Source organism: Eschrichtius robustus, chromosome 1 (assembly GCF_028021215.1).
Source record: "Eschrichtius robustus isolate mEscRob2 chromosome 1, mEscRob2.pri, whole genome shotgun sequence".
Taxonomy (NCBI): Eukaryota; Metazoa; Chordata; class Mammalia; order Artiodactyla; family Eschrichtiidae; genus Eschrichtius; species Eschrichtius robustus.
The window spans coordinates 163,799,300-163,815,417 of record NC_090824.1 but is presented as its reverse complement, the minus strand read 5'-3'; the positions used below and the strand labels follow the sequence as shown (position 1 = coordinate 163,815,417).

General features: G+C 49.9%; 1 protein-coding gene across 1 annotated transcript in view; it reads right to left on the bottom strand.

Annotated features, from left to right (window-relative positions):
• ALPK3 (alpha kinase 3) overlaps positions 1-16,118 on the bottom strand; it is a 46,050-nt gene extending 29,932 nt beyond the window's left edge. Inside the window, exons 1-3 of the mRNA XM_068537799.1 lie at positions 15,976-16,118; positions 10,802-10,840; positions 7,121-7,242 (exon numbers count right to left, since the gene is read on the bottom strand). Coding sequence (XP_068393900.1) covers positions 7,121-7,242; positions 10,802-10,840; positions 15,976-16,118 — 304 coding nt within the window. The remainder of the gene's footprint in view (positions 1-7,120; positions 7,243-10,801; positions 10,841-15,975) is intronic.

The window sequence follows — 16,118 nt, the reverse complement described above, 5'->3', positions numbered from 1 at the left end:
ACTTCCCCTTCATAGCGCTAATCACAATACTGTAACTGACTATCCCCTTGTCTGTCTCCCCTCCTAGACGTATGTCCCATGTGAGTCAGCATCATCTCTCCTTCACTTCTGTATCCCTACCACCTAAGATGGCACCTGGCGCAGAGTAGTTACTTAATAAAAATAAAAATCTGCTGGATGAGTGAGTAAATGAGGAAGGGAATAAGTGAGCAAACAAGAGGTGAGTGGGAAAGGCATGCCTGACAAAGGAACCACAACAGTAGAGTGTGGGGTGGAAAGCAGAGGGCACGCTGGGGAACTGTATACAGGAGTAGGGAGCAAGGGAGGTGAGGCTGCAGCTGGGTCAGCCAGGAACAAACTCTGGGCAGCCCTGACTGTAAAGCGAGCCCCATGTTTCCACAGTGAGCTAAAGCCCCTGGTTACATCACCGTGCGTGTCCTCACCATCCCATGGGGTGATCTCATCCCTACGAGGGCCCGGGTCAGAGCCTCCCTGCCCCATGATCTGCCCAGTCAGGCTTCAGCCTCCAGGGCATGAGTCCAGTCAGGCTGTAGCGAGAGGGCAGGGATGGGGCAAGAAGGGAACGCTGAACGGACCCCACAGCCACAAGGCTGGGGCTTCAGCCCCCATGCCACCTTTTGGTGCCTCTTCACTAGGTGGGGGCCAACCTGACAGCTTAGGGCTCCACGGCAGCAATGGATTCTGGAAACAACTTTATTTGGGGAGAAAACATTTCTTTGTCCCCTGGGTAATATGAACTGTATTCTGAAACACACAAAAGCAAGGGAGGTCCTTCACTCCCAGCTGCACACACACGTGTGCCTGTATGTGTGCCCACAGGCTGGCATGCATGCGTGCGCACACACACACACACACACACACACACACACGGCCCTGACCAGGAGAGCCCACAGCAGTACTGAAGCCTGAGGCCTTCCCTCTTCCCCTTCCTACACTGACACCTCTGCTCCACAGCCAGCATGCCTGAGTTCAGAACTCAGCTCGGAGACTTACAGCCTCATCCTAACCATTCCCATTTTGGAGAAGCTCAGATTCAGGAGAAGAATAATGATGAATGTAAATTTAGAGGTTTCAAAGAGCTTTCAAATATAAAATTTCATTTGGTCTTCATAACAAACCTGTGAAAACAATTGTGAGCATTTACTGAAGACTTACTATATGCCAGATACTGACCTGTACATTTTTCATGTATTATCTCAACTAATCCTCTCATAAATCCTATGAGGAATGTACTGTTATTAATCCTCAATTTAAGGAAGAGGAAATTAAAGCTCCTGCCCAAAGTCATCCAGCTGGTACACAGAAGAGCCAAAATTCAAATCCCTCTCTTCTATAAAACAGGTAAGGCAGGTGTTTGAATCCCTGTTTTACACAAAAGGAAGATGACTCAGAGAAATCAAGTAACTTACTCAGGGTCACACAGCTGGCACATGACAAAGCCCTTGGTGTCCTTTTCCTTATTCCACTGCTCTTTCCACCAGGGACTCTGGGACTAATATGTAAGTTTCTGCCCCCAGCAGTCATTATCTTAGACTTATTTCTCTAAAAAGAGTTTCTTCAAGAACTTGGTTCTGTCTAAAGGCTAAGTCCCTCTGTCCAGTTGGCCTGACACACACACACACACACACACAGGCTAACATAGAATCTACAACAGAGTTGAGGAGAGTGGGGGAAAGGGGTCACCATGCTGGACAGAGATGGGCAGCCTCAAGGAGGACAGTTGCACTCTGGCCAGAGAGGCCCCTGGGGGAGACAGGAGCCAGAAGGTCCAGTCAAGGCCTGCTATCCCCCATATGCCCACTCTGAGAGGGGAGAACCCCAGGGTCATATACCACTTCTCCAAGTCCCGAAGGGCTTCCCTCAGAGCTCAGCCAGCAGGGGCACTGGCACAGACTCTTCTTCCTCACCTGGACTAGGTCCTGACCCACCACGAAAGCATCACCTACTCTTGGCAGGGCCCTGCTTAGACTGACTCATCACAACCTCATTCAAGGAGTGCTACCAGCAGGGGGGGAGGAAGTGAGGTGAGTGTGGTCACTCTATCTCCACGGGACGAGCCAGGATCACCACACCAGTCTCATACAAAGGCCCGTCTGAGCCATACACCCATCCACCATCCTCCATTCCAGATGCAGGCGGAGGGGAGACCCAGTTTCTAGCCCTGTTTCCTTTGTTCCCTGATCTTTCTGCATAATGCTTTCCCTTCCCCCTGGCCCCTCTCTTACAGTCTACCTTTTCTCCTTGTTAATTGGGAAAGGCTTATTTACAGTGTACTATGGTGATCACAGAGACTTCTTTCTTAATCTGCTACAAAAGACTCAGGTAACCTGAGATTTTTTATATATACGTGGGGATGAGGAGGGGAGAGGAGGGAACTAGGTATGACAGTGGACTAAGGTGTGGATGTTAGAGACAGCTAGAGCCCTAGAAATCTTACAGCCTTACTCAGCAGAGTCGTAGATCTCATCATGGCAGGTGCTCCTGAGCAGAAGACCACGGCCCTGGCTGGTCATCATGAGACATGGGTATTATGGCAATTGAGGGGATAAAAGTTTGTTCCTTTGAATTGGGCTTGAGACAGGGAAAAGCTTACTCCCATGATGACCTTGGGGGCATCCAGTAAAATAGCCCAAGACTCTGTAAGTCAGACTCATGTCGGCGTCAGCATGTTGCTCTCAGAGTCCATGGCTACAAAGGACAGAATGGAAGAAGGAAAGGAGGGAGGCCCCCACAGCAGTTGCTGTTGTCAAGGCACCAAAGCTGCAGCTGCAGTGAACAGGTAATGCGGAAAGTGGAAAAGACACTGATTTTGTTGTCCACACAGTCAGGGTCACTGTGGTCATACTGGCAAATACGTACTGAGCGCCTTCTTCGTGCCTGCTCCAGAGGCACGATGTGTCAGGTGTGTGCTCTATCCCCCAGATCTCACGGTCTCACTGGGGAGAGAGATGTATGGACCAAGAAGCTGTACTGTGAAAGACAGAGCAAGAGCTCTCTGTGGAAATGCTGGAGATGACCACCTGGAAGATAAGCTGTTTGAGCTGGGCCTTGAAAGATGACAAGGAACTTGCCAGGCTTCTAGGTAAAAAGGCAGCATGAGCATACCATCTATTTTCACTCTCTCACCCAAACCCACTAAGCTACACTAATGAGATTTTTTTATTTAAAAAAAAATGTGTGTGTATGTATGTGTGTGTGTGTGTATACATATAGCCACTAAAAAAGGGGAGAATAAGGGCAAGGAGAGCAACAGGAACAACAACATTTGGAAAGCTGGAAAGCAGATGGACGAGTAGAAACTGACTTAGCAGACCCAAGACAGCTTAACCCAATGAGAAACTGAGAACTACCCTTTGAACACCAGAAAATCCTCAAAGGGCATGGGAACTGGCAACCAGATACCTCTGGAACTGGGGGTAAAGGGAAAGAAAGAAAGGTAAAAAGAGGTGTGGAAAACAGTCAGATCTCTGGATCCCCTCACCCACTCCATACCACTGTGTAACTAGCTGCTCCTTCCCCCCATGTCCAAAGATGCAGTTTAGCACCTGGAAAGGTAAAACTTTGCCCTGAGGGTAAGCCAGCTCGGTGGAGGGCATGAATATTCTATGGAAAAACGAATCTATAAAATAAATGTTTGGGCTTCCCTGGTGGCGCAGTGGTTAAGAATCCACCTGCCAATGCAGGGGACACGGGTTCGAGCCCTGGTCCGGGAAGATCCCACATGCCACGGAGCAACTAAGCCCACGCGCCACAACTACTGAGCCTGCACTCTAGAGTCCACAAGCCACAAGTACTGAAGCCCACGCGCCTAGAGCCCGAGCTCCACAACGAAGAGTAGCCCCCGCTCGGCGCAACTAGAGAAAGTCGTGCGCAGCAACAAAGACCCAATGCAGCCAAAAATAAATAATAAATAAATTTATTTTAAAAATAAAAAAAAATAAATGCTTTATGCTGAGAGCCCACCCAATCCTCTCATCTGCATAGCTTCCAGAAAACTCAGGCAAGACACTAGAAGAATACTCACTAGGGAATCTGGCTAGTCCAAGAGAAAGGAACTAAAGAAACTCACTTTGTCAGTTCCCAACTCTAGTGGTGGCCAGATCACCCTAGAGTGAAGACCCAAGGTTTCAGGCCCCTCCTACTTGCTCAGAACTTCCAATCAGCTTTTTACTCTCCTACTCTTACTCATTATCTGACAACCAAAGATTCCTAGATATCTAAGGAAAGCCTATAAACAGGAGATTAAGGACCAAAACAATTAAAGAGAAAAAAAGCAAACTGGAAGAAACACAAACCATGCAGGAAACGTTTAGAAAACTATCATTACTAGTCTCAGAGAGTTAAAAGAAAATATTACATTCATGAAAAGAACAGGATGTTTTAGAAAAGGATTAAAAAAGAGCTCTTATAAATTAAAAACCCAATAGAAAAGTTGAAATATAACACTGAGGGAATCTCAGAAAGAACAAAAAGACAAATAGATGAAAGGGAAGAAAAGATAAGAAAATAAGAGAATGAGTCCAGGGGAGCAGATATGCACATAACAGGAGTTCCAGAAAGAAAGAGCAGATAAAACAGGGGAAAGAAATCAACATCAAAATAATCTCAAATTTCTCAGAACTAAAGGCCATCAGTTTCCAGACTGAAAGCGTCCAAGCATGCCCCTGGATGAAGACACCCGTAACAAGATACATCATTATGAAATATCAAAACACTCTTAAAAGCTTCCAGGGAGAAAACTGGTCTCATGCACAGAATCAGGAATCAAACTGTCTTCCTACTCTGAACAGAAACTTTGGAAGCAGGCAGTGTAGTAATGTTTTCAAAATTCTGAAGGAAAATTATTTTCAACTTAGAATTCTATACCTAGTCAAACTCTCCATCAAGAGTAAAGCAGGAAAAAAAGACATTTTCAGACACAAGTTGTCTAACATTTACTTACCATGTACTCCTCCTAGGAAGCTACCAAAACAAGGATGTAAATCAAGAAAGAGACAAATGTGGAATACAAATAAACAAGAAATCCATTACAGGAGGGGTAAAGGAAATCCACAGGATGATGATGAAGGGAGATCCTAGGATGATGACTGTGTACCAGATGCAGAGAACAACTAAGTCATACTGGAGCAGAATGACTCAAAGGAGACATAGGTTGAGATCTTGTCCTCATAATGCCTCCTGCTATTGTACCATCTTTGGGACCTGATGAAGCCACTGGAGGATGTAGCTCAATAAAGCCAGAGAGTAAGCCAAGAAAAAGAAGACATGAGATCCAGGAAACTGAATCAAACCCAGAAGAAAGGCAAAGGGAAGACCCAGTATAACAGCTGTGTATTAGGCCTAAAAGGCCACCAGTTCACATAGAAGAATAGGGATGTCTCTAAGGAAAGTAAATGACAGGGTACTGATGGCATTGATCTTGTGGAAAGTTATTTTAAAAGGCTATTAGAGGGACTTCCCTGGTGGCGCAGTGGTTAAGAATCCACCCGCCAATGCAGGGGGCACAGGTTCGAGCCCTGGTCTGGGAAGATCCCACATGCCACGGAGCAACTAAACCCGTGCGCCACAACTACTGAGCCTGCGCTCTAGAGCCCGCGAGCCACAGCTACTGAGCCCGTGTGCCACAACTACTGAAGCTCACGTGCCTAGAGCCCATGCTCCACAACAAGAGAAGCCACCACAATGAGAAGCCCGCACACCACAACCAAGAGTATCCCCGGCTTACCGCAACTAGAAAAAGCCTGTGTGCAGCAATGAAGACCCAATAAATAAATAAATAAATAAAGGAGATAAGTGAGGGGAAGCAGAGAAGCACAGTAACATAGCAGATGCAGGAATAAGCAAGCAGCATCAGATGCTGCAGAGAGCAAAAGCAGCTTCTCCTCTTCACCAGGTTTGTGGGCTTTGGCAAGTCACCTAACCGATTCTAGTTTCCTCCTTTGTAAAATTTGACTAATAATAGCACTGACTTCACAGGGTTTTGTAAGAATTTGACAACAATGGAAACAGATAAACGTTGCAAAAGGTGTTATTCTGTACAAAGTTAAGGGATGCAGGTGCATCTCTGTGTCCCTCGGAAGAGTTCTCAGCTTTTAGCACAGAGGGTTCTGGGCAAGGTGAAAACTGCCCAGGGGAACCCAGTCCCAGAGAAGATGTTTAGCTGGCTGGGGCAGACAGGTCCCCCAGAATCAGGGCATGTCATAGCTGGAAACCACCAATGCCCTTGATTTACTGAAATAAATGGGCTCTTGGAGGGAATCTTGACCTGGTGGCTGCAGAGCTGGGAGAGGTAGGCACCCATTGGTGAGTCCTGCAGGCCCTGAAGCAGGTGGGGTTAGTGCAATGGAGCCACTGCTGGGACGTCTGGGGGAGGGATACAATGCCCAGGGCCAGCTTCCCAGTACCCTCACCCCTTTATTCTCCCCTTCCAAGGAGTATCTCTCTGCTTCCTAGTCTGCCAAACTGTTGCTTCAAATTCCACCACGGAGTTCAGTGAAATGCACACATGATAGTCTTCACTTCTAACACTTATATGGTACTTACTGTATGCCAGGTATTATTCCAAATGCTTTTCATGTATTCATACTATTATCATCCCCACTTTGCAGGTGAGGTGCTCGGCATCACATAATTGGAAAGGGGACAAGCCAGCATTCCAAGCCAGGCAGTCTGTCTCCAGGGTCTGCAGTCAGAATCACTATACATTATTGTCTCTCAGGCTTGAGACTCCCAAGTTTCAAACTACTCAACTGTAAAATGGGGATATTTGAGGAGTAGCCTTGAAAACCTCTTTCCACTGGAGAGCTTCTTTCCTTGGAATAAGATTCATCAGTCGTGTATGTATGCCTGAGGGTGAGGAACCTTTACAGAAGACAGGTTTTGAAGAAGAGCAGGGTGTATATGTGGCTCCAGAATGGGAGGGGAAAGGGACCCCAGCCCACACAGGGAGATGAAACTGGAGAGAAAGCTAAGAAGACAAATGTCAGCTTGCACAGTTTTGTGCACACAGCCAACCCCTCTCCATGCCTGTCCCCACAGCCCCCTTAGACCCTGACCTGTGCAGCAGCCCCGGCATGGATCATACAGATGGCCTCATTACCTGTGACGATGCAGGTGAATCGAACGTCGCTGTCCTCGGACACAGCCCGGGACTTGAGCGTGGTCTCAAATAGCGGCTGGGTCTCCTCTGTTAGCTGAGCAATGATGGAGCAGAAGGTGCTCCTAGGAAAGGCAAAGAACTATTCAGAGCAGCCTTTCTCCCACCTCCACCGCGTTATGCCACACCCCGGTGTTGCCCAAGGCAGCTTAAATCTTACCATGTCCATCCGTCATCTCGTGGCCATGGCTCCTGGGCAAGTCTTTCCTCAAGAGAGCCTAGGCCTCTTGGCCAGGTTGGGACCAGGGAAGTTACCAAGGGGCTGAATGGGATCCTGACACAGACCCATTACAGTAGGCAGCATCTGACCATGGACCAGACTCCTGAGCATGCCAGACCACCAGTCCTGGCATCCCCATTCCATCCTTATTGGGAAGTCTTGCTTCACACTCCACCTTTCATCTCCAGGGAAGCTCGTGCATGGGGGAGACACACACATGGATAGGCCCAGCCTCAGAGATGGAGACCCCAGCACAGCAGAGCCTCCATTCATGCCACAGAGGGAAAAGCCAGCCAACCCCATGTATACATAGGTCCTAGGAGCTCAGGGGCCTCTCCTAAAGCTTAGGCTCAGAAGAAAAGCCCCTGCGTTTGTGAGCATAGACCTATAGTAGACAAAGAATAAGCTGGCCAATGCCAGGGGTCTAGACACAATGGTGGCCTCTAGCTCCTAGGAGTACAAGAAAAGAAAGACTCAAATGAATTCTCACCCTAAAGAGGGCTATGGACTTCCAGTGGAAAGCCAGTCAGGGCTCCCTTGCTCCCCCCTTAGATCCACATGCTCAAGTGAATACATGGCTGGCAGCTCCAGGACCAACCAGCAAGACCGCCATATCACAAACAGATCCACCACTGCAAAAGCCAGGGCTTTTAGTTCCCTCGTGATAGTCCATCTTCCAGGACTCAGGGGCATTTGTGGGCTCACTGAGTCCAGCACAGACTCACCAGCACTGCTCAGCATTTACAGTCCTCTCCTGCCTGCACACACGAGCAAACCACCATGCCAGACCCTTTCATGGGCCAGCAGAGACACAATGCATCCCTAGGCGTGACGTGTAACCACATAGCCAGGTTGTGTGGTGCACAAGCCGTGCCCAGCCCTCCTCCCCCTCCCAACTCACACAACTTCTTGTGAGTAGCAGGGAGGACTGTAAGGGGTAACGTGAAGAGGAGCAGGAGGAACTGTGTTGTGGGGGGAAGACAAATCATTCAGAGCTGCCTTTCTCTGAGCCTCAGAGGAGGGGGTGGTCGCCCGCGGGCAGTGTGTGTCTGCCTGTAATCTCTCCACCAGGAGCAGGTAAGAGTCTGTGGGAACACAAGCAAATAGGAGCTAAACCCTACTTTGTGGGGAGGGCTCCACATTCAATTTATCATTTCTGTGGTTATCATTCTGGACTTGAGTTTGAGGAGAAAGGTCACATCCCAGGAAGAGTATCTGGAATCAAGTAAGACTTCTGGACTGAGGGGGTCCAGCCATGGTTTCTATACAGGAATGCAGATGCCTGGGCCTTTGAGCAGTTGACAGGAGTCCTCCCCCACAAAGACTACCCAGAAAGGGGATCCCAACTTCTCACGTGCCTGAACGCTTGAGTTGGGACTGCAGTTAAGGCTGCCATAACACTCCCTGCCACACTCTCACCTGGAACCTAAGTAACTTATTAGACGGTTTTAAGAACTGTCTTCTTACAACTTACTGTTGTAAGAACTTAACTGTCCTTTCCTTTCCCTTTTAATTCATTCAAAATAGAGGGTCCTTCAGGACCTAGACTATCAACTCCCTGACACTCGGGAATTACATCTGAAAACGTTTCTTGCTGCTCACATACTAGCAGCAATTTCTGACTTTGGGGAATACCAAATCCCAACCAACAGTTTCTAAAGGAAACTGCCATGCCAAAAGTAATCAGACTTCTATGATTTTGCAACTAATTCAAAACATACCTAATTATGTCCTCCCTACATAATTTGAATCCTACCCTACTCATGAACATGAGCCTGGATCTCATATTCAGCTTAGGCTCTTAGGGATGAAGCTGCTTGGGCAAATCTAAGAAAATAAGCTACTGGGTAAGTGAGAAAACAGGAAAATTATGCTTTAAGAAAATCTGCAGAGACAAGTGCTCACACTAGATATTCAACAACAGGTAGTTATGTTATTTCATTACTTTTTTTGAATAAGAAAGAATGCTTATCTTCTCAAACTTTCCAGACTAGGTCCTAACTGTATTATTAACTATATTAACTGCTGAAAAGTATAGTTAGAAGAACGCCCTCTAGGAGAGTGGATCGAGGGTACATTTGGGGGGACAGGGAGAGTCACTGCATATACTATCATATTCTACTGAATGTCACCCACTTTCTGTTCTCATTTTCCAAACCACTCAGACATGGGATGGACTCTGAGTCTACTGCTTCCTGTCCCTTGGAAAGCCAGGAAGTCCATGCATCTGAAAATGGTCTGGTCCCACCCTGACACCTCCAGGTCCTTCCAATTCTGTGACTTCATGAGGATATCACAGCCTAATCATGTGTCTCTATAGAACACCAGAATCATCACTGGTTTTCAACATGTTCAAAGGAACCTAACCCTGCCCTTAGGTTTGGTTATTTACCTTGCTTTAAATAGACTTCCAAGACCCTCTCTCTTTTAGCACTTACCACACTCTGCTTTGAATTAGTTGTGATACCCTCTCTTCTACCCCTTCAGACAGTGAGCCACCCAGAACAAAGGTCTCTCAGTATTCTTGCCTATCACAGGAAACATACATGGTAGACACTAATTATTAGCTATTCAGAAACCAGTTAGCTACGCAGAAATCTTTCTCTGTGTAAAGAAACTGCAGCCAACTCTCCCCAAATCTACCAGAGTCGGGGATGAGGCCCAAGTGGTTGGAAGTAGCCAGGAAACGTTCCCATTTTGATCATAATTGTCAGTTCAGCCAGGGGTGGAGAGCTGTCCCCAGCTAAGGAGGCAAGAGGACAGTCATTCAACAGGCAAACCCGGACCGTGGGCCTGCTCAGGCCCCGATCTGTCTCTGAAACAGATTCAGAGAACAAGTTAATGCAGGAATACACTAACATGGTATTCCCTGACCTTACAGGGTTCACAGCCTGCAGAGGTGGAGAGGAGCCAAAGGAAAGGGAAATTGGGAGAAAGAGATGACAGAAGGAGAACTTAAGGGACTGAGGAAAAAAAAATTTTTTTAAGGAAGCAGCCATGGTTAGAAGATAAACAATAAGGTTGGTTTCAAACCTAGATATGTGGTTACAAAAACCATGAAAGCCTAGGATGGGGGAGAAATGGGGCACATGACTGGTGGTTCTCTGTTCTGGTCCCATGGTGCCTCTCCCAGGGGCACAGAGATACAGTTGCAGGCATCTCAGGGACCCTTGACTATTTCTGGGTCCCGGCACCCCTTTCAGATGGTCCATGCAGGCATCAACTCTAGCCCCTGTGAGACCCATGCTCACATGAGTGCCCTCTCACACCCTCCCCAACCACCCTCCACCTTCCCCTCACCCCATGCAGCCTGGTTAGTGCAAAAGCAGTCACCCAGAGTCCCCTCAATGCCCAGACCCAAGAAAAAAAGCAGTCAGAGAAATGTAATGCAATGGTGCGTTTACCTTCCAGAGCTGGGGTGAGACAACCGGTTGCTTGATAAGCTAAGCAAAAACAGCAAATGGAATCATTAGGCCAAAAAAGCAAGGAGAGGAGGAGGAGAAATCAACAACAGTCGGCAAAGTATTAATCGGCCACCATCTGGGGCCCAAGGGCTTTTCTATTAAAAGGGACCAGCTGTCTTAGTTGGCCTGCTCCAGTTAGCAAGTGGCCTTACCACCCGACACAAATGTATCTGAAACCAAGAGCTCGTTGAATGCAACAGAGTCCAGGGAAATGGTTAGGCAGGAAGGAGGCCCCCAGGGGCTGAGCTTTGAGAAAGGTGTGTCCCAGGTCCTTGAATCACTTATGGCTTCCTGGCACGGTTCCCCACTCTGCAGCACGCCAGCTTGGGGGCAGCTCCTGCTTCAACCCTCGGCCTTTTTGGGGAGAAGAGCCCCGGTTCCTGGAAATCCCTTCACAGGCTGGGAAGGAGACAGGTGGCTTGGAGAACACCCATTAATATGTTAAAGTATGGTTGACCACGCAAGGCAAACCAGCTGGGAGAGTGAAGAACAGGAGAAGAACAAAGCAGTTAATTCAGGAGCTAGGAGGCACCCAGTTCGGTCAGACCAGCACAAGGCCCTTTACACTTAGAGGCCCTGATCATCCCTCCTGCCCCGGGGCAGCTGAAAGCGGACACCAGCTACGGGCTGTGTAGGCCACTGGGGGGTGAGGACTCACACAGAGCTGCCCCTTAGTGGAGGTCCAGCCCACTTGATATGAGTCAACTTTTGCCTCTGCCTCCACTTTTCCTAACACAAATATCTCCAGTGGAGTCTAGGGCCATGATCTCCCACTGCTCTCTGGGAGATCTCAGGGGCCACCCAACCACACTCACTGCCTTCAGTCTGTCCCCACCATGAGAATAGCTCTCCCTTCGTTATCAGCAGTCCAGTCTGCTCAATGGAACTCTGTCTGCACCTCTAACCACTGACAGCCTGTAGCTTTATAACCAAAAAAACCAAACTCATCCTCTACCCCAAAACATGGTTTCCACTCCAGTGCTCCTGGGTTTGTGGATACTACCAGCACTCTCCCGAAGCTGTAAATCTGCCATTTTGGACTCCTCCTTCTCCCTCCCAAGTCCAGTTAGTCAATAATTCTAGGCCCTTCTTTCTCCTTTTCTATTCCTGCTGCTGTGTTCTGATCTAGACCCTCGTGGCTCCATACTGGATGAGCACACAATCCCCTTCTCCTTCACCCCTCATCACACCACCTCTCTGAAAAAAAAAAAAAAAAAAAAAAGCTACAATCCCCCCACTGTGTATTTTATTGAGTCTCAACTCCTTGACTGGGCACTTAAGGCCCTCCCTCACCTACTCACACCCCATCACACACAGTTCTCTACTTCCCAATACTCAGGTTCCACTGTAACCAGGCCTGTTGCCTAACTGGCATGGACAGGTCCATTCCTGGTCTCTTGAGACTTCACTTCTGTCCTCTCTGCTTGGAAAGCCCTCCCTCTTTCCTTCTGCTCGTCTAAAAGCTGCCTACCCAGCCTTCAAACCTAGCTCTTGTGGCTTCTGTAGCTCTTGGCACAGTGCCAGGCACACAGTGGGTCTTCAACCTCTGTTTTATGGAAGAAAGAGCGAGAAAGAGGGAAGGGGAGGGAGGGAGAGAAGGGAAGTATATCTTTCAGCCTGGAAGGGTCCTGCCCCCCAGAGGGAGCTGCCGCTCCAGAATGCAGCTGCCTTTGCTCACAGCTTTAGAAATCCTCTGGAGGCCAAGAGGGCACACCTCCCATGGTTTCAAGGCACTGGCCAACTCCATCCTTTCCTGACCATGAACTTCCTTTGCCTTTCTCCTCAGAATGGAGAGATTTCTCCTTTGTTGGGTCTGGATTTCTTCCCTAGGAAGGAGAGGGAGAGAATCAGCTCTCTAATTCAGACAGAAAATGATAGGTTCCACCTGCAAGTGGGCAAGGACCTGAACTGTGATAGTGCCCCCTCCCTGGCTCTCTCTAGGGCTGGTTGTGATGCTCTGCTCCCTGGCCCCATCATCCTGCTTTCTCTAGGCCTCACCCTTACATAATTAGCCATGTCAGGAGGAGTCCTGGGCCGTGGAGGCACCTTGTCTTCAGCAGGTGCCTGTGTGCTGCTGACTGGGCCAGAGGTAGGTTCAGGGCTCTCACCCAGGAAGGGAACTCCCCATTTACTGACTGTGAGTGGGTCAGAATTAGAGGCATCAAATGTTGGGGTAGAAAGGCCTAAAAGAGTTCTTAATGATACCTTCATTATATAGAATGGAAATTCAGGGCCCAGGAAGGAAAGGTCTCTTCATAAAGGAGAAAAGTAGGCCTGGGGGGAGAGGGGGTGGCAGCGCGGGGCACCAGGACTGGCCCTGGAAGCTGGGGCCTCCCATTCTTCCTGGCTTTCATATATTCTGGGACATAAAAGGCCCTCAGAAAGTCCTGGCCTGATGCCTCAGTTTCCCTGAAAGCCCTAGACAACCTGCCTGACCCAAGCAGAATAGAAGAGGCGTCACAAAGCTGCTCCTCCGAGCCCACCTGGACCAGAGCGTCCAAGAAATGAGGGGTCAGAGATTTCTGGAACTTCTAAGTGTCCTTTGGAAGCAAGTTAGTTATAACTGCATCCACCCGACTGTGGTTCCTTAACCTACTCTAGCTTACCCAGGCCCCACCTTCCTATAGGGGTGAGGTCCTAGAGGCTGGTTGCCCTAGGAGGGAGGGCCTACAGTTTGGGGGGATTACTTGCATGTTGGACCTCCGACCCCAGGGGTACTGGAAATATCCTTGAGCTGACTATGGACTGGAAATCCCTCCAGGGTTGGAGGAAGGAAAGGTATGCACAGGAAGACAGGTTCTAGACCTGGGCCAAGGCTTCTGGTGGCCTGGCTCACAGCACAGCTGTCCATCGGCTCCCAGGGGCAGCCCACCCTCCCAAGGTCCCATGAGAATGATGACTCACAAGCTCCGTGATAGGTGTGTATCAAGGTAGACCTGAAAACACTGAAGTCAAGAGTGAGTGGGACAGAACCTGCCTCTCGATCAGAATTCTTGGATAGTCAGGGCTCATCTAGGCTGGAGCCAGGGTTAGCTGGCAAAGTCCTCAAGGGACCCTCTTTCTCCTCCATCTCTTGGGCCCTCTTCCCACCCCCACAGGCAGTCAGGTTGCTCTGAGAGACAGAAGACTATATGGTTGCCTGCTCTAACACAGGAATCAGGCCTTGATAGACAGCTGTGAACTGCCTCCGCCCCAAGTACCCAACACAGCCCCATTCACTTTCACAGTCTCCCCTCTTTGGCCAGAGGTTTTTCCAGAGGTAAGAGAAACCTAGTCTTCTTTGTCCCTCAGGACTGGGGGCGGGGCGGGAGTCTGTGGCCAGCTGGCAGAGGCAAAACCAGAGCCCACAGTCCTGGGCTAGAAAACCCTCTCTCCCACTGCCCCAGCCCTGCCCCTCCAAACACTTGATGAAAAGAGTCTCCATTTAAGAACATTCTCACTTAGGTCCAAAGGGACTTAAGCCAGACATTTCTAACCCACTTGCAGTTCTCAGGCTGACACACTGCTTTGCGCTCATCACAAGTGCAATTGTATCTACCATACAACTTTTCAGGTGGCAGCTGGAGTGTGGACATGTGTCCACTCTCCAGCCTTTTTCCTAACAGCCCAGATCCCCTGCCCTCCCAATTCTGCCTGGCTTTCAAGCCACCCCAGTGTTGTCTCTGAGAAGGGCCCTGCTTCCCGCTTCTCCTTGTCCCACTGGTATTGACAAAGGCCAGACACAGGAGGCAAAGCCCAGACAAATCACTGTGACAAGTATGAGACAAGCGTGAGGCTCCTGGAAGGCAGTCAGCTTCACCATGGACTGGAGTAAATATACAAATGTCATTCCAGTTTTTCCATAGAGCCAGTGGCTAGGAGGAAGGGGCATTCTTTCCTGGCAGCCAGGGACCTTGTCGAGTCTGACTCAGTCACTAACACCAGCCCTCAGCCCTGCCCCAGACATGTGACACCATTTGACGAGTTTTATGCAGAAACCGGTTCCAGTTACATTTGAACTTTTCCAACTCCAAGGTCAACAGAACTCAGCCAATCCACGAGGAAGTGCCTGGGACTTTTCCTGAATGTCCTTGATGCCTGTTTTTGTGCTGTTTTAAGAACGGAGGACAAGAAGTCTCCAGACAGCTTCTCAGAGGACTGGCTGTTTTCTGTGTAACCTACGGTAAGACAAGTTCTGGGGCTGGGACACAACCACTAACCCAATAGCCAACCATCACAATTCCCTTTGGAATAGACTCCAGAGTTGGAGGGAAACTAAGCTGCCCAGAGGGGACAGGAAGTGTCCGTCTCCATGTTAATGCACGTGTCCCTGTGTGTCTGTGTGCCTTTGAGTGCCAAAATGCCCCTCTATTGTCTGCAAGTCTTTACACGGGTGGGTAGCCTAGCTCCTAAAACAAAGCATCCACACCTCTTTAATTCTTGGAAGGGGAGTAAATGGCTCATCATTTCGGCCCCTTCCCTTGGCATCCCATTCCCCCAGACTGGGCAGGGCAATTGGCTTCCTCAGAGCCACAAGCTCTGAATCTTCAGGCAGGGCCGACCAGCACCTCGAGCCACCCCTTCACCTCACCAGCCCCCACCAAGATCCCGGGGAAGACCAAAGTCCTGGGCCCAGAGGAAGACCCCTCTTTGCAGAGTTTATTTTTTCCGCTGAATCCGGAGCTAAGCAGCCCCCTTCAGGGCAGTGCCCCTAGCGCCCCCCCACCTACCCCTCTCCCCTGCCCACCCCCGAGAATGTTCTCCCCCTCCCTTCCAGCCGGCAGGAATGTCAGCCTCTCTGGCTTTCCTTATCTCGAGCTGTGGAATCCGAGGCCCGGGAGTCGCTGAGCGAGGGGCGAGGGTGAGGTAGGGGAGATAAGGAGAGCCTTCAGGCCCCTGTGAATCACCCCAAAGTAGGGCCTTCCTCGTCCCCAGAGCCTCGCATTGCTGGAGGCTAGAGGCCTACGGGCCATGAGAGGTCAGGGGAGCCGTGAGGGGCCGTGAGGGGCCGTGAGGGCCGGTCCGGCCTGACCATGTCCCCAGGCCTCGGGCCGGCGCGCCAGAGGCCCATCCGAAGGCCTCCGTCCTCCCGACGCGCCGCCCCGGCCCAGCCAGGCCCCCAGGGCGCGACTCACCTGGTCTCAGGCCGCACGCTGAGCAGGTAGCTGCGGCTGGCGGGGCTGGGGATCCACATGGGTCCGTCGTCCTCGCCGTCGCCCCCCGCCCCGGACCGTCCGCCCGAGCCCCAGCCGCGGCCGGGGGCCCTCCACGACCCCAT